Source organism: Lampetra planeri, chromosome 21 (assembly GCF_965212315.1).
Source record: "Lampetra planeri chromosome 21, kcLamPlan1.2.h2, whole genome shotgun sequence".
Classification (NCBI taxonomy): domain Eukaryota; kingdom Metazoa; phylum Chordata; class Hyperoartia; order Petromyzontiformes; family Petromyzontidae; genus Lampetra; species Lampetra planeri.
Window position 1 is genome coordinate 3,465,304 of NC_136127.1, and position 22,148 is coordinate 3,487,451.

At 46.5% G+C, this 22,148-nt stretch overlaps 1 protein-coding gene across 4 annotated transcripts in view; it reads left to right on the forward strand.

The window, feature by feature from the left end:
• The window catches only part of ABCB6 (ATP binding cassette subfamily B member 6 (LAN blood group)), a 45,009-nt gene that overhangs the window by 5,458 nt on the left and 17,403 nt on the right, over nt 1-22,148 (forward strand). For all 4 annotated transcript variants that reach the window (XM_078603750.1, XM_078603748.1, XM_078603746.1 and 1 more), the window contains exons 2-11: nt 1,350-1,622; nt 2,663-2,935; nt 6,910-7,047; nt 9,817-10,021; nt 11,676-11,768; nt 14,205-14,397; nt 15,303-15,424; nt 17,371-17,480; nt 18,697-18,762; nt 19,934-20,059. In XM_078603750.1, coding sequence (XP_078459876.1) covers nt 1,380-1,622; nt 2,663-2,935; nt 6,910-7,047; nt 9,817-10,021; nt 11,676-11,768; nt 14,205-14,397; nt 15,303-15,424; nt 17,371-17,480; nt 18,697-18,762; nt 19,934-20,059 — 1,569 coding nt within the window. In that variant the 5' untranslated portion in view covers nt 1,350-1,379. The remainder of the gene's footprint in view (nt 1-1,349; nt 1,623-2,662; nt 2,936-6,909; nt 7,048-9,816; nt 10,022-11,675; nt 11,769-14,204; nt 14,398-15,302; nt 15,425-17,370; nt 17,481-18,696; nt 18,763-19,933; nt 20,060-22,148) is intronic.

Sequence of the window (22,148 nt, forward strand, 5' to 3'; positions counted from 1 at the left end):
GCCACTTGAAGACGGAAGCTTGTGTTGCCTCCGAAACGTTGTAAATTAATATCTTTTTTATTTTATTTTTACCTACGTGACTTTACCGAAAAAAAACAAAGAGTATGGACCCTTGCAGGCACGAACACCTCAAATCTAGAAGCATCCATTCGCAACTCTTACAGAGCAGTGCAACCCTTGATGTTAGATAACGGCCCGTGGAAGCGGATATCGTCGAACTATATCCGCGGTCGTCCCACAAGTGCACTCTGTTCCGCACACAGTGGAAAGCAGTACTTTCCACCTCCTCTGCGTATAAGAGCAATGTTCATAGCATGACAGTCAAGCTGATTTCGATTTAAAGCTCTCCTGACTGCAGAGATTCATCTTCTTGGTTCTTTCGGTAAAGTCACGTAGAAGGGAAATAATAAAATAATCAAAATAAAACATAATAAATAAAAATTCTCACGACGTTTCGGCCACAACACAAGCAGCCGTCCTCAGGGGAAGATGGATGAGTGGGGGGACGCTGTCTTTCCGACAGCTCTGTTTCTTCACCTGTGGACGGATGCTTGTGTTGTGGCCGAAATGTCGTGAGAATTTTTATTTTATGATGTTTTATTATTATTTTATTATTATTTCCCTTCTACGTGACTTTACCGGAAGAACCAAGAAGATGAGTCAAGCTGATATTTAATCCTCAGCTGGAAATTAGCTAAATGAAGCGCAGAACTAAATTGAACGTGATGGAGTTTTTTTGCGTGAAGTCATTGGTGAACGGGCTGAGCCCATAAACGCACTAAATGTGAAACAAATTAACTGCTTCATTGCACCCAGCAGACTAAAATGTGGCGAAAGGATCTGTAGCTATTGCAGTCTATAATTCTATAAACATTTCCTGGTAATGTGGGCATTTGTCTGACAGTGGTCACTACAGGATCACAGTAATGCTATACAATAAAGAGTAAACGTGTTTTCATGCCCCAATGAGCATCAGGTGGTCATTATCTCGATTGGAAACTCTGCCATTGCTTATTTTCCCATAATGCATCTACACTAACAGCCATGGTCAGTGATCGATTTAAAATCCATCTAGTCCCTGGCCATGGGAATGTGGCGTTCTACCGGTGACTCAGGACAGCCACGCACTTCTTCAAACTCGTTTGTCTCTGACTCAAGGCCAAGAGTTCACCTTGTGGCCAATGCTTTGGTTGCCACCATTGCTTTCTTCACTTTGCCACACACCCCTCAGCTGTTCCACAGCCGACACCCGGACCTATGCAATCTATCCTCACAGTATCGCACCGTGAAGTTAACACGCGGGGACCCGCTCTGTCCCGATCTCTTCCCTCATTCTTTCCTCCGTGCAGTCGGATATTGGCATTGCGCACGGCGGAGCTATGCTGGGCCCATACTGCGAGGGCGGGCGGCCGGTGAGCGACGCGTGGGTGGACGGCGGCGTGTCCCCCTGCCTGTACCGCACGCTGTGCGGGGCTGTGCCGCCGGGTGCCCTGCTGCTGCTGGGCGCTGTGCAGGGCGTCCGCTTTGCCCGCCGTGCCGTGCCCATGGAGCCCAAGTTCGTGCCGCGATCGCTGCTGCACCGCCTGCAAGTTCTGCTCACCGTCGCCATGGCGGCACTCGCGGTGAGTTGCCCTGCTGGGATCTGGATCTGGGGTGCCTTCCCAATTTCTGGATCATTACAACAAAAAAGTAATCGGAAATTTAGGCCTAAAGATGAAATTTTTTACTATTCCAATGTTTTTTTCTGTTTTGGATTAAACTGAAAAATGTACTTCATGGGAAGTGATGTCCTTTGTATTTTTCCAATTACTCCACGGTAATGTGGAGTTTATACCAGTACCTCTGGGCTTCAGCAGAGTTGGGTGCTGCCCTATTGCTGTTACTTTGTTAATAGGTCGTCCATGCATGCGGGACAAAGTCAAGCAGTAGTTTGAGACTGGTTCTGCCAGGGGAAGGCTGAAGGGAGCCAGGTAGATGGTGCTGATGATAACCTCAGAGGCATCTTTCTGGCAGAAGGAAGGAAGCAATTGCTCAATTGCGGCAGCGTCATTGGCATTGGGTGCGATGAGCTCTTGACCTTGATTACTTAAAACAAATATCAGTTATCTATATAAGCGTGCATGTGGTCCTAAATAGTTTTACATGAAGATACCGAAATCGATTTTAAGTCAGAGTGGTTGTTTTATTAGTTGGATTGCAGTCATAATTGCATATTTGGCTTTCTAAATGTAAACACAAAAAAATAGGCCAAATATCTTGTCTGTTTATGTACCTTCATTATTAACCACGGACCCTCAGTGCCTGGCTATTCACATTCGTGGGTGACAAAAATAGTCCAGGAACACATCCAAGGAATCGATGGGTGAAAGGTCTTAATTTTTTTTTCGTTTACATAATTGCCACTCAGGTTATCATGCGGCACACATTTCCCGCTCTTGCGTATATTGCCACTAGGTCTTATGAGAGTCAGAATATTTATTTCACGGGTTATCGCAGACTGTGTATTACCCTACATTATTTATTCTTTATTATAACGAGATTTTCCATAACTCGGTGTTCTTTAGGAACGCAACCACCGCGTTATAGGGGAACAGACTGTAATTTGAATCGCATCTTCCCGTCTAAATCCCCGATCGTCGATGCCCGCGTGTCGTACCCGCAGGTGGCGTACGGCGCGTACCACGGCGCGACGGCACACGGCGGCGGCGTCGCGGGCTCCGTCGTGGCGTACGCCACTCTGTCTGCGGTGGGCTGGGCGGCCTCGCTGGCGCTGCTGGGCCTTGAGAGGCGACGCGCGCTGCCGGGGAACCGCGTGCGTGGCCATGGCGCCGCACTGCTGGCGTTCTGGGGGCTGGCGTTCGCGGGAGACATCGTCGCGTTCGTCTCGTGGAGCAGCTCGCTGTGGTGGTGGCGGCTCGACAGCAGCGAGCAGAAGGTGCGTGAGCTGTCAGCAGTGTTATGTGTGTACAGGATGTTGAACTTCTTTCGCACCGTACGTAGCCAACTGTGCTAATTGGAAGTGCCGGGGAAGGACAACAAACAAAAAAAGCTGTTCTAAAGAAATTCGTTTTCAATCTTCATTTAGAATTGCATGGCACAAGTGGCTTCCTATTTTCAGAATGAATAGCATTCCCAACGGCCACGTAAGCACACCTAAAAGCACGCAATGTGGTGACTGCCCTTACCTTCGAGTTAGTGGAAACCTGGATTCCATTCCTGGGTTTGATTCGTGCTACGGTCTCATATAACTCATTTGTCCGGCCAAGTGGAGCTACGGTTAGAGTCCTCAACTTACCACCAGTTTTTGGCATGCCACCGGTGGTTGACCTGCACAGGATGTGTCTCCATAATTGGCCAATAGCATGAAGTGCTCGAGTAGGAACAATGTGCTGGAGTTTACCTACTGATTTAATTATATGAGTATTTAAAGACAGATTGCTACTGCTATCGTAATTTTTGCTACTACAGCCATTCTCATCGTCGCCATCTCGTTTCTGCTCCTGCCGCCATATCAGGAATGGTTGTTGATACCTCCTCCAATTTCTGTGACGCTCTCCACACTTGGCTGAAACCTCTCATCGGCAGTGTACAGTTGACCTCACTGTCCGATATATTCCTCACATCTCGGCTTTGGAATTTCCTTCCTCTGCCTTTCAACCTCAGTCCAGCAGTTAAATGATCATTGCTGCTGCGGATGATGATAATATAATTCAAGTCAATAACTTAGCTTTAAAGGAAGCAGCTTCAGCCGATTGAAATGTGGCATTCCCAACACAGTATTTGGACCGTCATTGGAGATGAGCACCACTTGTATAAGCAAAGAGACATCTTCACTTGCATTGCAGTTTAGCTGTAAACATAAAGTAAAATTGGCTGGCTTACAACTCTGGTATGCAGTCAGGCAAACTTTTGATGGCGGGCAGCGATTGTGTTGCTATAACCAAGCTTCCTTCCGCCCAAGTCTGTAGATCCAGTTTGTCTACATACATCTGCAGTAACTTCTGGCTTTGGTTCCATATGAATAATTTTGTTGGTTGTCCTTGTTATGTTACACATTCCCACCCTGCGATGTCCTGTCACTGCCGTTATTCAAGTCGGGTCTTGGGCTGTGGTCGTCCTTGCAACAGCTGCTAAGCTCAGTGGGCCCTACCGGCCGAAGTCTGTGGGGCTCTATCTAATGATATTGGTCGTTGTGTCACTGTATCACTGTGTGTAACTCTACGGATCTGTACGTACCTCTATGGTTCTGTATGTAACTCTATGGATATGTATGCAACTCTCTGTAACTGCAATGTCCTGTAATTGCTGCCAATTTCGCTCAATGGGCTTTTACCGGCTGAAATAAAGTCGCGAGTCTGTGTTTCTGCATGTGCCGGTATCGTGGCAATTGAGGGTGGTTCGTAGTAGAGGATGACTAATCATTTCCCACGGCTCTATGGATGGAGCAATCTGTGCCCACGAGGAGCGGTTAAACAATGACACTGCAAAATGTTTCAAAAAGGAAGTATGCCACAAAGGATGCACATTGCAAGCTCGCCGTGCTATTTTTAGGCTCTGTTTACTCCGTGTGCAGGTCATGCAGGTCCAATGTGCAGTGAGAGTTACACAAGAATGTGCCATGACTGCGCACTTTTCTGCGGCGTGCCCAGTGGCGTTTTTTTGCTGGGTCATGTTCGTCAGAGGTCAGCCGTGTTTTAAACATTACAGTTCATTGGAAATTTTATAATGTGGGTAGGTGAGAGTGAGAGCTGCCTAACCCGAGTAAAAGTGTCCTGTACAACCAATACAAGACGGCTGGGAGCCACCCACACCTTACCAACAAGCTCAATCCAGCAGTGGATTTTTCCTACTTGGTGTGATTTCTGTCTTGTATTCATTACTCTTCTTGGGCAGTTGCTCTTTGTTTGTATTTAGCGTCTGTTTATCAGTAACATTTGAAACCAATTTCAGGAGATAGTGTTACACTGGTTATTTTGATTAATTAGATTATTTGACTGCTATAAATGTCACATGATAAGCCACTACGTTGAGCTATCACTTATAGCCAGGTCGTTTCTGCAAAAAGAAGCCAATAGCTCAGTGGGCTTCACCGGATAAAATAATAAGTAATATATATATAAAAAAAAAACACTTTTTTTAAACACGCTTTTATGAAATGTACTAGTAATGGCAGAACTCCACGGCTCCAGGAAGTGGCCCCGAAGCTTTCCATAACGTAAGGGGACCGTGGCCAATTACAGCCAACGTCAGTTGACCGTGGACAATTAGACCCAAGCCGAAACATAACATATAAAAAAGAATGTTTAAAAATATTTTATTTTTATTTTTTTATGATAGAATATTGTATTGTCATCAGTATGACATAAGTATACTAAGTTTGCGGTCGATTCCACATTGAGAAGTGGGTTAAAATTGAGTTACAAGATTTGAGGATACAACAATTACAACAACAACAGACAGAGTGAGTTAAAATAAAGCGTGTAGTTTTATTTTATTTTATTTTTATTAATTTTTATTTCATTCTTTACCTACGTGACTTTACCGAAAGAACTTGTACATTTTGATACCGAGTTCGATTCCCGCTCACGGCCACCACCGGGACGATTATTTGAACCGGTCCTGGGCCTCCCCTAGGTCGACTCAGCCTCAAACGAGTAACTGGTGTGGTGTGTGAACATCGCCACTGGGGAGACAAAGGCGGCCGGGCGTGGTGAATCCAAGTCTTGGGCGAAGCCGGGTAGTAAAGCTAGTGTTTTATATGCGATACGATGTAAAGCACTCTGACATACTCCAGCATCAAGGGCGTTGTATCAAAAACAAATTATATTTTTTGATCGCCACTCAAGATTGAACTCAATGCACAGATGCCAACATTACCTGCTCAATAAACGAAAGTTGTGTAAGTTTGATTTTTCATCTGCTTAATTCGGCTTGAGCGTTAACAACACACAGAGGTGTACGATGTTTACAAAGGTGTGTTGCATGTAAAAAGGCTCTCAGTCTTAAGCAGACCACCAGCTTAAATAACTAAATGTGTGGCCATTATTTAATTTAGATCGCCAATCAAGGAGTTGAAAAAATGTGGCCAGTTCATCTCCGCTGGCCGTGATCTTCGCAGCTCCCTCTCCCTGGCTTGCTTTCTCAAGGAAGATGCAACCCGAGAAACAACGGTATTATCTCAGAGATACACACTTAGGCTGTCTGACTTCAAAGTCACTGTCAGGAATGCCATTATGACACTCGCTGTGATGTCAACTACCTGTGCCACTGTTCCAACACAGCCAAATTGTATTGTAACTCATTTGTAACGTTGGTGAGAGTATTAGATGACCAGTGTATGGATTAGCGTCTCGAATCAGACTGACAATGGACCCTGGTTGTTGTCGCCAAATTGTACTGCGATTCTCTTCTAATGTTGGTGAGTGTAACGTGAAATTCTGACTTTGGATGACGTGTGCCTTGCAGGTTGACTTTGCGCTGCTGTGGCCATGGCCAAATTGTTTCGTGAAATCTTCTTGGTTCTTTCGGTAAAGTAACGTAGAATGGAAATAATAAAATAATAAAAATAAAACATAATAAAATAATTCTCACGACGTTTCGGCCACAACGCAAGCAGCCGTCCTCAGGTGGAGAACAGGTCTGTCGAGGAGACAGTCTGACAGACCTGTTCTCCACCTGAGGACGGCTGCTTGCGTTGTGGCCGAAACGTCGTGAGAATTATTTTATTATGTTTTATTTTTATTATTTTATTATTTCCATTCTACGTTACTTTACCGAAAGAACCAAGAAGATGAATCCCTGCAGTCACGAAAAGCTTTAAATCGAAATTTGTTTTGTGCTAGTTTCGTTCTGTTGCTTCGGTACGTGTGCTGGATAACTGATGGCATGCGGTCGGCCCGTGTCATGCAGGTTGACTTTGGGCTGTGGGTGTCACGCTTTGTGTGCGGCCTGGCGCTCTTCGTCCTGGGACTGCGGGCGCCGGGGTTGCCCCCCCGACCCTACTCCGTGCTCATCAATGAGGGCGAGCGGGACGTGGAACAGGCGAGGGTGAGGGCCTCCACTCGTCGCTTCTTTCCTTCATTCGTCGCTCCTCTTCACCCGTCGCCACTCTTCACTCCTTCTCACCTGAATCTTGGCGACGCAGATCGTGAACGCTCCACGTGTTCATCAGGGATACTGCCACCGGCCATGCGGCTCTGTAGTGGAGCGAGCTGCCCACGATCGGAAGGTCGCGAGTTCAAAATCTTGAATTTCGATTTAAAGCTTTCGTGATTGCAGGGATTCATCTTCTTGGTTCTTTCGGTAAAGTCACGTAGAAGGAAAATAATAAAATAATAAAAATATAACATAATAAAATAATTCTCACGACGTTTCAGCCACAACGCAAGCAGCCGTCTTCAGGTGGAGAACAGGTCTGTCAAGTACGTGACTTTACCGAAAGAACCAAGAAGTTCAAAATCTTGGTTGGGGGTTGACCGAGCCCATCATTCTTCACTGTGAGGTCGATAAAATAGGTACCACTTTTGGGGGGGAATACGCAGAGGCAGTCCTGTGGATAGACTTTCTTCCACCGTAGAAATGTCGAATTTCTACCTCTGGCTCAGGACTTTAAACTGGAGATGAGCACCGCCTCAATGCTCATTTGAGCAGGAAATCACTTTGACTAAAAGTGACCCTGAACAGAAGAGAACTGTGGTGAATGTGTTATTGGAAAATGTGACGAGTTTTTGTTAATTGTGCTTGTGCACAGCTGCCAATGCAGCGTCATGCATCTTTGTTTGGTATTGCAGATAGGTTTGCTCGATTGTTGAGTTTTCGTCATTTTTTTTACGGAATCGATTATTAATTACAAAACTCACGGACTTGGTAAGATTGAAGTTCATTTTGAGTAATGATGAAGCCAATGTAAATGCGTAAACGTTCAAACGGCATGGCTGCATTCCATTGTGATTCGTTACGTGACAACCCATTACATATGTAGTGAGTCTAACTGAGTCGCAGACGTTGTCTTAGGAGCAACACTATTTATTACATCAACTCAACATAACACAACCTACCAGAGGTGTGGACTCGAGTCATGTGACTTGGACTCGAGTCAGACTCGAGTCATGAATTTGATGACTTGCGACTCGACTTGGACTTGCATAACAATGACTTTGTCCCACCTATGAGATGTGGACTCGAGTCATGTGACTTGGACTCGAGTCAGACTCGAGTCATGAATTTGATGACTTGCGACTCGACTTGGACTTGCATAACAATGACTTTGTCCCACCTCTGCAACCTACACTCGGGTGTTGAATGCCCATCTCGCCACGCTACGGCAGAACTAGACACGGTTCGCTATCCCGGCCCGGACCACGAGCTGGGTCCCGGACCACGTGGCTAGAGGCTTCTTCAACCCGACGTGGATCTTCATCACCAGCCACACGAAGAAGAACCCCGAGCCCCTCACGGGGCCCCCGTTATATCGGCCCGGGCTGGGGCTAGCTCCGCCCCTCGCCCCGCCCACCTTCTAGATCTCTCTCGAGTTCTTTCCCGAAGGCTCCCGAGAGCTCCTTTATACCACGTGACCGCCCAGCGGCCCCCGTCCACCGGTGGCCCCCCTCCAATAACATCCGGTCACGTGACAGCAGGTCAACCAGCGTATCGTGCCCCAACGTAACCCTGGCTGGCTGACGCTCCCTCTCGCTCCTTCACCGGGAGCCCGCACCGCACGCTGCTCGCGTTGCCTCCGTGCTGACCAGCGCTCACCCAAGCCCCGCTAGGGCTGGTACTAGGCCCAGTAAGTGGGCTGCACATAATGCCAACATATTATCCGCCTTGGCCTCGCAAGCCCGGCACCACACAGTGACATTCACAGTCACTACACATAGAAAAAACATTTTAAAAAGGTCTTGCTTCAATACACGGTGGGAGGGTGACTTGGCCCATAATTTGTGTGAAGATGATAAAATGACCACCACTTAATTGGCACGAGACAGTGGTCACATAATTGAAATGCGAACTTCCACCACGGAATTGAGGAATGTCTAAGAGTAATCAGGTAATCGTACTACGTTTCTCTCCAAAGTAGCCCTCATGACCCAAGTTGACTGTAGCAATCGTAATTTGGTCATCGTTTTTAATTGTCATTCTCTTGGTCTAGTTGACCAATTCGAAAAAAAATTCTGTCCACCCATAATGACCAAATATTGGTGTGAGGGTTGTGCAAATTTCCCTCCGCAAATATAATTAATTACATCTCTTTCTAGATAGCCAATTACCCTTGTTTGGTCTTTGTGCATACACTGCAGTCTTTCATGACATTACAAATGATCTTAATTGTGGTTATCCAGAACAGACTGTACAAGATATAACTACGCAATGCCCGATCCACAAATAACGACGGAGACATCAGAGTGATCCACTCACGCTGCTCCTGACGCGGTTATCTGGCTTGACCACCTGAATGCGAAATTGTAGTTGTTCCTTTGCATCACCGGATCAGCCATATGAAAGAAGAATATCAAGAGTCAGTCGTGCTTCTGTCTTTGGCGGGCAACCATAGTCATCGTCACGCTTGACGATTATCACCCATTCTTAGTCCATCGCGGACTCAAACAAATCAAATAGAGAAACGCCCCGTTGACGATCATATCGGCAGCGTGGTGTTTAGTTTGTTTTGTGTTTAGTGTGTTGTCCTTCCCCCCCCCCGCACCTCCGATTAGAATGTTTGGCTACGTACAGCGCGCAAAAGAAGTTCAACGCGTAACCTATTCCCGTCAGCGATTTCGTTCCAACGAAAAATCAACGGGAACGCTTTTCCATTTGCAGCCCCTGCTGGGGGGCGCTGGCGCGGCGCGAGCGGCGCCGAACGCCTCCGCGTGGGTGGACTTCCGCAAGAAGGTGCGCCTGCTGGTGCCGTACATGTGGCCGCGGGGCAGCGTGCGTCTGCAGCTCGCCGTGTTGCTCTGCCTGGTCATGCTGGCGGGCGAGCGCGTCGTCAATGTGTTCGTGCCGCTCTACTACAAGAACATCGGTGCGTGGCCTGCCCCCCCAAAAAATAAGAACAATACAAAAAAACAATAGCGGTGCAAAATAGGGAAAAGGTTAGCAAGTCACGAAGATTAAACAATGATAAATAACTAAGTTTCTCTGCCAGCAGTGGGGTTGATGGGTGCTAATGTGTAATCCCAGTTGTATTGGTTCGTGGAACCTCGGTAAACCAAGAATCGGTTTTGCAAATTTAATGTTCACCTCAACATCGTGATTTGCAATGTAAAGTAAGTGGGCGAGGGTAAGGACGTATCGGTCGAAGGGGATGGTGGCCAGTGGTCAGGATTCAAGACGACACAGAGATACCCAAAGCAGGGAATGCTTTGTCTAGTTATTTTGGATGTGTTGTGTTTTGACCAACAACAAAAAAAAACTGATAGAAATGAATATTCACCAACACTAGAATAAGTACCCTATGTTATTCAGATCATTTATTAATTCCCTTCACACAGTCGGCCAACAAATATGAACTTTAAATTGAGCCTCCAAGTATTTATAGCGCTCTGTCGCGAATGCACGCATGCATGTGTCAAAAATAGGTCACTGTTCACCGGTGGTTGTCAGGCAGTATGCAATGAACTCAAAGGCGTTGCATCTACTTAGGAATGCTTTTTGTACATTGTTGTCTTTCCCTCCCAATGTCGTGAGACCAGTGATCCGTTTGCAACTCTCACAGAGCAATTCGTCACCTCGTGTTTTCGACCAAACAGCAACAAAGAGATACCAGAGAACTACTGAAATCTCAGCTGACCTCTTATCCACGCTTATCGGGCAGCATTTTCCCACCCACCTTGCTCCATAAGCAGTATTTGGAATGTTCGTCACAAACTGATGTTTTAAATTTGCCAGATTTACAATTCATACGAATTGAGTACACGGCAAAATTTTACGAACATTTTTTTTCGTGTGTGTGCAGTCATTGGCAACAAAGCTGCACTTGAGAGCCATATTTAACCAATGGGTGCCTGCCCAGATTCAAACCCAGCACCTCAGCGGTGCCAGCTCCATGTGTGCCGACATTTGAGCCAACCGGCCACCCTTTAAAAACAATGGTACATTGGACTTTGCTTCCTACCCCGTAAGCGTGTGATTTGTCCCATTTTCACTTATTGTCCGTTATTTACCCACAAAGCCACACTAAGCCCAATGACTCTTCCTTAGGGGCACCACGTTGGCGAGATGTTGACTACTTCGCCTGATATACAGGAGGTCGTGGGTTCGATCCTGGCCATGACACCTGTATATTTGGAGTTTGCATGTTCTCTCTCTCTCTCTCTCCATGGTCACGTGGATTTTTCTCTGGGTCGTTCGGTTTTTCCATCCACATTTAGAAACATGCATTTAGAGTATTTGGCTGATGTAAATTTCCACGTGATAAGCCACTTAGTTGAGCTATCATTTGTGGCCAGGTCACTTCTAAAAAAGAGCTATATAGCTCAGTGGGCCTTGCCACACAGAAAGGTGCTCGAGGCAGAAATCGAACCCAGGCCATTTTTTGCTGCAATGCACAATTATTACCACTGCTCCACCCCCCTGCCCACCGCAAACACCCATTGAAGAAGGTTAGAATTCACGTTTTCACGGCGACCATAATAAACGCTGCCCCTTGTCTATTCTTCCCGTGGTGGATTACCCAGTTAATGACCTCACGCAGGAGGCTCCGTGGAGCACCGTGGCCTGGACTGTGGTCACCTATGTGGGGCTCAAGTTTCTGCAGGGCGGAGGGGCAGGTACGTGTGCACTTGAGCGTGGCCTCGCTGTCGAGCTCCTTTCAGCGGTCGTTTTTTTGTGGGTTTTTAAGCGAGTTGCCGGTTCGTTTGCGAAGTCGTCTTTTGGCTAAACGTTTTCAACGATGGTAAAAAAAAAAAAGCTGAATAATAAGTGCAACGGCCTCACCGTGTTTGTCTCGCCCTTTTTCCTCCTTAACACTGGGCAATTCGGCATTGTTTATTAAACTGGCCTCTCCTTGCTGATGAGTCCAGTGTGTCCATTGGTCAGTGGTCTTCAGTTACATTTTTAATTTGGCAATGAGGCAGATGCCTACTGCAGTTATTGACTTTTGAATAGATTGACCCTAGCCAGGAGAATGTGGAATTTCCACCACTGTTGCAGGACCACCTACACCGATGAGCATGGCCACATTGCACATCTCAGCAAGGAGACGCTTCGAGAGAGGCATTCTACATGCGACGACGAACATCCAAATATGTTGATGATCGTGCTCCTGTTAAAAGTCGCATGTGAATATTTTGAATCTGGCAGGTGGAAAAGATCAATGGGATCCCATGGCGGCTGTAGCTGACCGATGCCTTTTCAGGCTCATCTTCTTGGTTCTTTCGGTAAAGTCACGTAGAAGGGAAATAATAAAATAATAAAATATTATAAAATAATTCTCACGACGTTTCGGCCACAACGCAAGCAGCCGTCCTCAAGTGAAGAACAGGTCTGTCGGAAAGACAGCGTCTTTTCAGGTGAAGAACAGGTCTGTCGGAAAGACAGCGTCCTCAGGTGAAGAACAGGTCTGTCGGAAAGACAGCGTCCTCAGGTGAAGAACCGGTCTGTCGGAAAGACAGCGTCCTCAGGTGAAGAACAGGTCTGTCGGAAAGACAGCGCCCTCAGGTGAAGAACAGGTCTGTCGGAAAGACAGCGTCCTCAGGTGAAGAACAGGTCTGTCGGAAAGACAGCGTCCTCAGGTGAAGAACAGGTTTGTCGGAAAGACAGCGTCCTCAGGTGAAGAACAGGTCTGTCGGAAAGACAGCATCTTTTCAGGTTGCGTGTCGTCCGGCACAGTATCTGACTTTGCGCCGCAATGTGCTGGAAGATTCATCGGGAACCGAATCTATTCACTGAAATCCATTCAGTCGAACACGATGTGTGTGTGGTGTCGCAACCCACAATTTCTCTCCCTACGCGTTCCCTTGCTGAAATGTGCAGTGTGTCGGTGCGTCTGGCCTTGAAGCTCATGGTGGAAATTACACATTCTAATGGCCTATCCACCGATCAACCACTGCAGTCGGCATCGTGCCTCACCATCGAAATCACTGCAAACGTATCTGAGTAGCTATCTTACTCTATCTTACAAAGATATATGTAGTGTCTTAATAATAGGGGTTTTCTCCTTTTTTCTGGCAACAAATCTGAAACATTTTTACAAGGATGTCTGCATTAACCAAAATACTTGCAGTCAAAATGCAAAAAAAAACACACTATGATAATATATTGGCATTGTCCTTGAAACTCATTGGTCCACACCAGGAACAGCTTTCTTTTGAGTCTCGACCCAATTGGTGCTCGACCAGAGGACGCCAAAAGGCGTACAGCTCAAAGACAATGCACTATCAAAGTAATGGTTAATGCAGACATGAATCCTTGTAAAAAGGTTTCAGTTTTGTTGCCAGAAAAAAGGGGAAAAACCCTATTATTATTTTTTGGTACTGGCAAAGGAGGTCTAATGATGTAGTGTCTTATTCGAAGTCGCTTTACAGAAATTAGAAAATTGTACGTAGGATTAACGGTGTTTGAGATAGAGTGGGATTCTTACATGTGTAGTTATGGTAACAGGAGAACGGGCAGGAGAGGTTAAGGAGGGGTTGGGGTAGGGGGAGTGATAGAGATAGTGATAGGGGTAGAGGTGGGGGTAGGGGTAGTGATAGGGGGTTGGGATAGGGGTTGGGGTAGTGATGAAGTAGTGGTTCTTAACCTGGGGGTGTGAGATGCCCTTTCTGGGGTAAATCATCGAAAACATAAATTACGCACGGGCACCTAAGTACAACTACTTTGTTTAATCAAACTCTATGTCTTTATTAACGTTGTACATTTTTTCATCGATTGAGAACCAAAGGGGTGCCAGGCTGCAGTAAAGGTTAAGAACCACTGTTATAGAGGTAGGGGTAGTGACAGGGGTAGTGGCAAGGGTAGTGATAGGGGGTAGTGACAGGGGTAGTGGCAAGGTTAGTGACAGGGGTAGTGATAGGGGGTAGTGACAGGGGTAGTGACAGGGGTAGTGGCAAGGGTAGTGATAAGGGGTAGTGATAGGAGTCCAGGTGGGCCTGGTCGTAGCTGGGGGGGGGGGGGGGGGCGAGGGCAGGGAGTAGCGGCAGTGGTTTCACGGCTTTCCTCCCCCTTCTTGTCTCCGTGTCCCCCCCCCACCGCGTGTCGTGGAGCAGGCTCGTCCGGCTTCATCAGCAACATGCGCTCCTTCGTGTGGATCCGCGTGCAGCAGTTCACGAACCGCGAGGTGCAGGTGCAGCTCTTTGAGCACCTGCACTCGCTGTCGCTGCGCTGGCACCTGGGCCGCAAGACGGGCGAGGTGCTGCGCAGCGTCGACCGCGGCACCAGCAGCATCAACAGCCTGCTCAGGTGCGTGTGTGTGTGCGTGCGTGCGTGTATGTGTGTGTGCGTGTGCGTGTGTGTGTGTGCGTGTGCGTGCATGCGTGTGTGTGTGTGCGTGTGTGTGTGTGTGTGCGTGCGTGCGTGTGTGTGTGTGCGTGTGTGCGTGTGTGCGTGCGTGTTCCTCAAGTGCGTAGTGGACTCGGTCTTCGATGAGTACCTTGTGCGGCGTGTGAATGTCATCAGCACCGGGGAGAGGAAGGCGTCCGGGCATGGTGGTGCCGGCCACCCACCCCTTTGTGTGCCATGCTGGCCTTAGTAGGTGCTCGTTAACAGGACTTGCTTCTCTAGTGTATGTGCGTGTCTCAGGTGTGTGTGTTTGTGTCTCATGTGTGTGTCTCAGGTGTGTGTGTGTGTCTCAGGTGTGTGTCTCAGGTGTGTGTGTGTGTCTCAGGTATGTGTGTGTCTCAGGTGTGTATCTCAGGTGTGTGTGTGTGTCTCAGGTGTGTGTGTGTCTCAGGTGTGTGTCAAGTGCGTGTGTGCACGCTTCTCCGGTATAGGTGTGTGTCTCGTGTGTGGGTGTGTGTGGGTGTGTGTGTGTGCGAGATGAGCGAGCATGCCAGCCTACGCATGTCACGGTTCTCCTGCTTAGCGATTTGACAAATTGAATTGGATAATTTATTTTTGTATATTTTTTCGTTTCGCTTATATTGTGTCTCGTTTGTTCAATCTCCATTCTACATCGTTATCGAAATGCAGCATGCGCATAGCATTTGCTTACAAGTTGCATACAATGTAGCTAATCAGATTTTACATGCACAATTCCATGTGTGTGTGTGTGTGTTGTGAGCCTCATTCTATAATGAAGTCTCCCGGAATAAACTCTCGTAACGATTGCGTTATCTCTTAATGCGTAATTCGTTGTGGTCCTGCAGCTACATTGTGTTCAGCATTTTGCCCACGATCGTTGACATCGTGATCGCCATCATCTACTTCGTCACGTTCTTCAACGCCTGGTTCGGCCTCATTGTCTTCGTCTGCATGTGCGTCTATCTCGGTGAGTGGAGGCTTACCCACTCTGGGTGGCTACCAGCACAGGTTCAAGACCTGACCACCACTACAATTAACACAGACCCCAGACCTCACCACTACCATCATTAACACAGACCCCAGACCTCACCACTACCATCATTAACACAGACACAAGACCTCACCACAGGCCTGACCACCACTACAATTAACACAGACCCCAGACCTCACCACTACCATCATTAACACAGACCCCAGACCTCACCACTACCATCATTAACACAGACACAAGACCTCACCACAGGCCTGACCACCACCACAATTAACACAGACCCCAGACCTCACCACTACCATCATTAACACAGACCCCAGACCTCACCACTACCATCATTAACACAGACACAAGACCTCACCACAGGCCTGACCACCACTACAATTAACACAGACCCAAGACCCTCGCTATCACCACCGTGGACAATGTCTTATAATGGCCGAGCAGCAGAAGGTTATGAATTAATTCAAAAGCCAAGTCAGGGTTCTACTTAGTCCTTTTACAATAGTTTTTTTTGATTTATTTTAACACAATTGCTGAGCACAAGGCTAAGGCCCAAAACGTCGTGTGTCCAGCAACAGCCAGCACTATCACAGTTATGATCGATAAGAATTGAGCGAAGTTATTAGAGCTTGAAGAAAAGAGACGATGGGAGGGAATTCCATGGTGTAAAGCGGTGCGTGGGCAGAAGGATAAGAGACTCTTTGTGACCTGCAGCACGTTGTGTGAACCCGGTGTGGATGGGATGAAACGGTCGGTGTGGGAGTGCTCGACCATCGGTGGACGACCTCAATGAGTGAGGCTCAGAGGGGAAGTGTAACCACGGTACTGGCAGTAGAAGAGTAATTAGTTTGGCGACCGCCCGCGAGAGAGCGACTAATTGGTGGTTGCACCCCAGGAGCTGTTTGCGGCATTTACGTCCGTTGCACTTGATCCTGTTGTTTCGTGCCGATGTATTTACTCTGATCCGAGTCCCTTTTGAAAACCGGACTCCTGGTCTGAGGTGGGGGCCCTCCCTCGCTTGCTCTCAAGTCACAAACACTCATTACGTTTGTCGACAACACTGACCCGGAAGGGAAATAAAAATAAAATGGTGAAGTTTGGGGAAATGGCCCTTGCTCTGAAGGAAGGGCATTGCCCCAAATTTCCTCTGTTATAGATGACTAGCTTTACTACCCGGCTTCCACCGGGACTTGGATTCACCACGCCCGGCCGCCTTTGTCTCCCCAGTGGCGATGTTCACACACCACACCAGTTAGTCGTTTGAGACTGAGTCGACCTAGGGGAGGCCCAGGACCAGTTCAAATAATCATCACCGGTGGTGGCCGTGAGCGGGAATCGAACTCGGGTCGCCGGGTTCGTAGCGCGGCGTGCTGACCACTACACTACAATGCGTTACGCTTCCACATGCGCGGGTCACGTGACAGATTTGACGTCACAGCTCACTTGCCGTGCAAAAAATGTATGCATTATTGAGCTCCCCCCCCCCCAAAAGTGTATTTTTATAATTTTTGCATGGTGTACAGTCTGGAAAGTACCCACATGGCAAATTTCAAGTTTGTTGCATGTCAGAAAGTACGCAAGACATTTTGAACAGACACACATAATCACAACTTTGCCTTATATATATGGAGATTATTCCTATGTTTGGTAAGTTTTATTGTTGGATTTGTTGGGTTTTTGTTATTTGTGTTTGTGCACCACTTGCCAATGCAGTATCAAAGGAGATTGGTGCTGCCATGAGCGATCGTGAATAACAGCACTGATGATGAAGGTTTCAAGCCACTTGTCAATTTGTCTGAAGCTTTTCTTTCAATGGACCATCGCCCAACTCGTGAATGATTGTGAAGCATGTTTGCCGATGACTGTGACCAAAATAATGGTGACGACGCTGCTGACAACAATGACGATTGGCCCTCCAGGCATCACGATCGCGATCACCGAGTGGAGGACAAAGTACCGGCGTGAGATGAACACCAAAGATAACCTATCCAAGTCTAAGGCCGTGGACTCGCTGCTCAACTTCGAGACGGTAATGCGCAATTCTAGCGCAAGAAAGTTATCGCAGCCGCTCGTAATCCACGCGCGGTCTTGTAGGGGTTAGGCCGAATTGTAGAGCGGAGATGCCTGCAGTATAGCACGTAGCAAAAGCCTGTGAGAGAAGAAATTGTCAACGTGCAGTCTGACCCAGATGACCACACTCGGGTGTTAAACAGGGCCCACCGCGCCCTGCAGAGACCTCCGCTGCCAATCGGGTGCAGGTGGCAGCTTCGGCTACCAGGGGCGCAGCCACGCTGGAAGTTGGGAGACTCCTGCTAGTGACTGGCTCCTGGTGGTTATTGGGAAGATTGGAGATTTGATTGGTGAAGTTCGCCCTCCCCCCCCCCCACTTTGTCGTAGGGAAGAGGAGTTTTGTGTGCGATATTAAATCTACACAGCTACTGGCTACTACTGCCTGCCAACTCTGTACTGAGCCTACTTGTGTCCGTGAGTGCTACTGTGTATTAAAAGATTCCGTCGTCAGCATAATCAACATTTAGTGTTGCCTTGTTGAAGGAAAAAAACATCACTCCAAATTACCATGATACAAAAAAACGTGTGTCTCTGAGATGTGTCTCTAAACATCTTCTGGGTCTTCAGACAATCCCTACACCCAGTGGCTGTACCCATGTGATCTATGCTTGGTGGCAAATGCTTATTACAGCGTTCGTGGAAATACGCAGCAATGATCATGTACGTGAGGCTCCCATCTCCTGGGCTTCTTGCTGAGGCTGCGATTTGGTCAGGAGTTGGTCAGCAAGTAGGGTTCATGACCTCTGTGTGGGCTTTCACTATAAAGGAGCTGGTAAAATATCTCAATGCACGATCGTCCAAAAAAAGTCTCAAGGCACGATAAGGATGTTTTAGATGAAGGACATTATTGTGAAACAGGTTGGTACCAGCCCATCCTATTGATATTGCAAATGTCTTATACGCATTAAATTGTTGCAAATAAAATTTTTGTTTTAATTACGTGACAAATTTTAGTTATTCAACTCGTTTTATTTACTCCCATCTCAATTATCCGATGTGGAAGTATGTGACATTCAGACAATAATACAGAAGCACGATTAGTGTTACCTTGATTTTTCTTCATCTTACAAAGTTGTTCACAACTCTTTTAACTTAAAAAAACCGCAAACTTGGAGGAATAAAAAAAAGGTTGAACGAAATGGCATTGACCCGAAGTGTCGTAATTTTTCTTGCAGGTGAAATACTACAATGCTGAGAGCTACGAAGTACAAAGATTCAACCAGACCATTGTGGAATATCAGGTGCGTAGGCACCTTAAAGCCACGCCTACTACACTGCACGTCATGAACATGTCACCGGACGAGGGCCTCCCCCACGCCATGCGGCATGTGCGGGTTATTTTACCACACTTTACTGTGGCCATTATGGGTTTGTGAAGGCCGGGGCGTACTTTCGTTGATCGTTGGAAGCACAGCAGCGCAATTGATTTTAAATTTTCTGCCCTCCGCATAGCCCTGCAGCCTAAAACAATCTTATTGTTCTTCTTCTTGGTTCTTTTGGTAAAGTCACGTAGAAGGGAAGTAATAAAATAATAAAAATAAAACATAATAAAATAAAATAATTCTCACGACGTTTCGGCTTGGCCAACCATGTACTATGCAAGCTCCACCCTGCATAGCTTCCTAAATCTAACGAGATCGGGCACATTCATGGTGATTTGTAAACGCTCATTAATTGGCCAATAACACCTTAACATATATAGAGGATTACAGAGCTTGGGCGTGGCAGGGGGGGAATTGGCATCGGCTCACCACCTGGCTGCTGCCGCCTTCCCCACTTGTCTGTGGTTCCTCTTCGCGCCGCTGAGTCGCTCTCTCTGTTAGAGAGCGAGCGAATACTGTGCGGCGGTGGTGCGTTACCAGTTGAAATGATCACATTATTTGGCCATAGGTGGACTGCGTGTCACTTAATAAAATATCCTTTTCATTCTTGTAGTGGTAACAACAATAATAATCATAACAACAGACAAAAACGCGTACACGTCATGGAAGGAGATGACAAAAATATAACTCCTTTATATGTTTATATTTACATTCGCCAAGTGAAAGTGTTTTTTTGCTGAAATACGCAATGTGTGAATGTGTGGCTGTGTCGCTCTGGGGACGTGGTAGTGTAGCGGTTACCACGCTGCGCTATGAACCTGACGACTCGAGTTCGAGTACCGCTCACGCCCAATACGATTATCTGAACCGGTCCTGGGCATCTCCTAGGTCGACTCGGCCTCAAATGAGCACCTGGTGCTGAGTGTAAGCATCGCCACTGGGGAGACAAAAGCGGCCGGGCGTGGTGCTAGCCGCCCACTCCCCTCGTGTGCTGTGCCGGCCTTCATAGGTGCTCGCTAACAGCACTTGCACCCATAGTCTGTTAAGACTATACGGGGATATTTGTCTTTGTCTCGCTGATGCTGGGAAGGATGCCGAGTGGAAGACCAACGCTTCTCTGGCCGTACTCAATCAAGCGCAGAACGTGGTGATCGCCCTGGGCCTATTGGCCGGCTCCCTGCTCAGCGCCAACTTCGTTACCAACAAGAAGCTACAGGTGAGCGCAGATTTGAAGCCCTCCCCCGGGGGTGGTCGAGGTCACGGTTAAGGGGTTATGGTTAGGGGCCAAGGCACGAGATAGGCTTAGTTGTTAAGTCAAGAGCATGTGCTCGTGTTTATATCTATAGATAATAATGATTGATTACATTTGGTATGCATCATAGCCTGGTGCCATTGTTATAGTGCAAGGCTATCACGAAAGTGCTGGGTTTGACAGGCAGCCTGTAGTAGTTTTTCTTCGTTCATAACATTGCAGCAGTGGACTAGAAAACTAGTTTTTACCAAGGTACAAAACTTAATTTTGACTCTAGGGGGCAATGTTGCTACGTGTAATCTCAATTGAGGAAATTCAATTGCAAATTTGGACTTGTCCGCCAACGCACAATTTACTACTCATTTCCAATTACATCAGGGAATCTTTCACGTCCACTGTGAAGGAGACCGTGTAATGTAAGGTTACTACACCTGAATATGTAATGTAAGGTTACTACACCTGAATACGTAATGTAAGGTTACTACACCTGAATACGTAATGTAAGGTTACTACACCCGAATACGTAATGTAAGGTTACTACACCTGAATACGTAATGTAAGGTTACTACACCTGAATACGTAATGTAAGGTTACTACACCTGAATACGTAATGTAAGGTTACTACACCTGAATACGTAATGTGAGGTTACTACACCTGAATACGTAATGTAAGGTTACTACACCCGAATACGTAATGTAAAGTTACTACACCTGAATACGTAATGTAAGGTTACTACACCTGAATACGTAATGTAAGGTTACTACACCTGAATACGTAATGTAAGGTTACTACACCTGAATACGTAATGTAAGGTTACTACACCTGAATACGTAATGTAAAGTTACTACACCTGAATACGTAATGTGAGGTTACTACACCTGAATACGTAATGTAAGGTTACTACACCTGAATACGTAATGTGAGGTTACTACACCTGAATACGTAATGTAAGGTTACTACACCTGAATACGTAATGTAAGGTTACTACACCTGAATACGTAATGTGAGGTTACTACACCTGAATACGTAATGTGAGATTACTACACCTGAATACGTAATGTAAGGTTACTACACCTGAATACGTAATGTAAGGTTACTACACCTGAATACGTAATGTAAGGTTACTACACCTGAATACGTAATGTAAGGTTACTACACCTGAATACATAATGTGAGGTTACTACACCTGAATACGTAATGTGAGGTTACTACACCTGAATACGTAATGTAAGGTTACTACACCTGAATACGTAATGTGAGGTTACTACACCTGAATACGTAATGTGAGGTTACTACACCTGAATACGTAATGTAAGGTTACTACACCTGAATACGTAATGTAAGGTTACTACACCTGAATACGTAATGTAAGGTTACTACACCTGAATACATAATGTGAGGTTACTACACCTGAATACGTAATGTGAGGTTACTACACCTGAATACGTAATGTAAGGTTACTACACCTGAATACGTAATGTGAGGTTACTACACCTGAATACGTAATGTGAGGTTACTACACCTGAATACGTAATGTAAGGTTACTACACCTGAATACGTAATGTGAGGTTACTACACCTGAATACGTAATGTGAGGTTACTACACCTGAATACGTAATGTAAGGTTACTACACCTGAATACGTAATGTAAGGTTACTACACCTGAATACGTAATGTAAGGTTACTACACCTGAATACGTAATGTAAGGTTACTACACCTGAATACGTAATGTAAGGTTACTACACCTGAATACGTAACCAACGCGGCCTGTCGGGTTTGAACTGCAAAGCTCTGCAGCAAACACGGTACCGCTTGGACATGTCACCGGGCCTGGGTTGGGGTGAAATTGGGGCTTGAGTTATTGTTTTGGTTTGGTTCTGGTTAAGGCTATATTCTTAGCATGTATGCACGTATGTAAGTATGTTGAATCTCTTTCGCACCATACGTAGCCAACCGTGCTAATCGGAGGTGCGATGAGCCAAGACTATGTTCGTGAATATAATTATAGCAACGGTTGTGGCATCAGGGTTATGGAATAGAACTTGGGATTT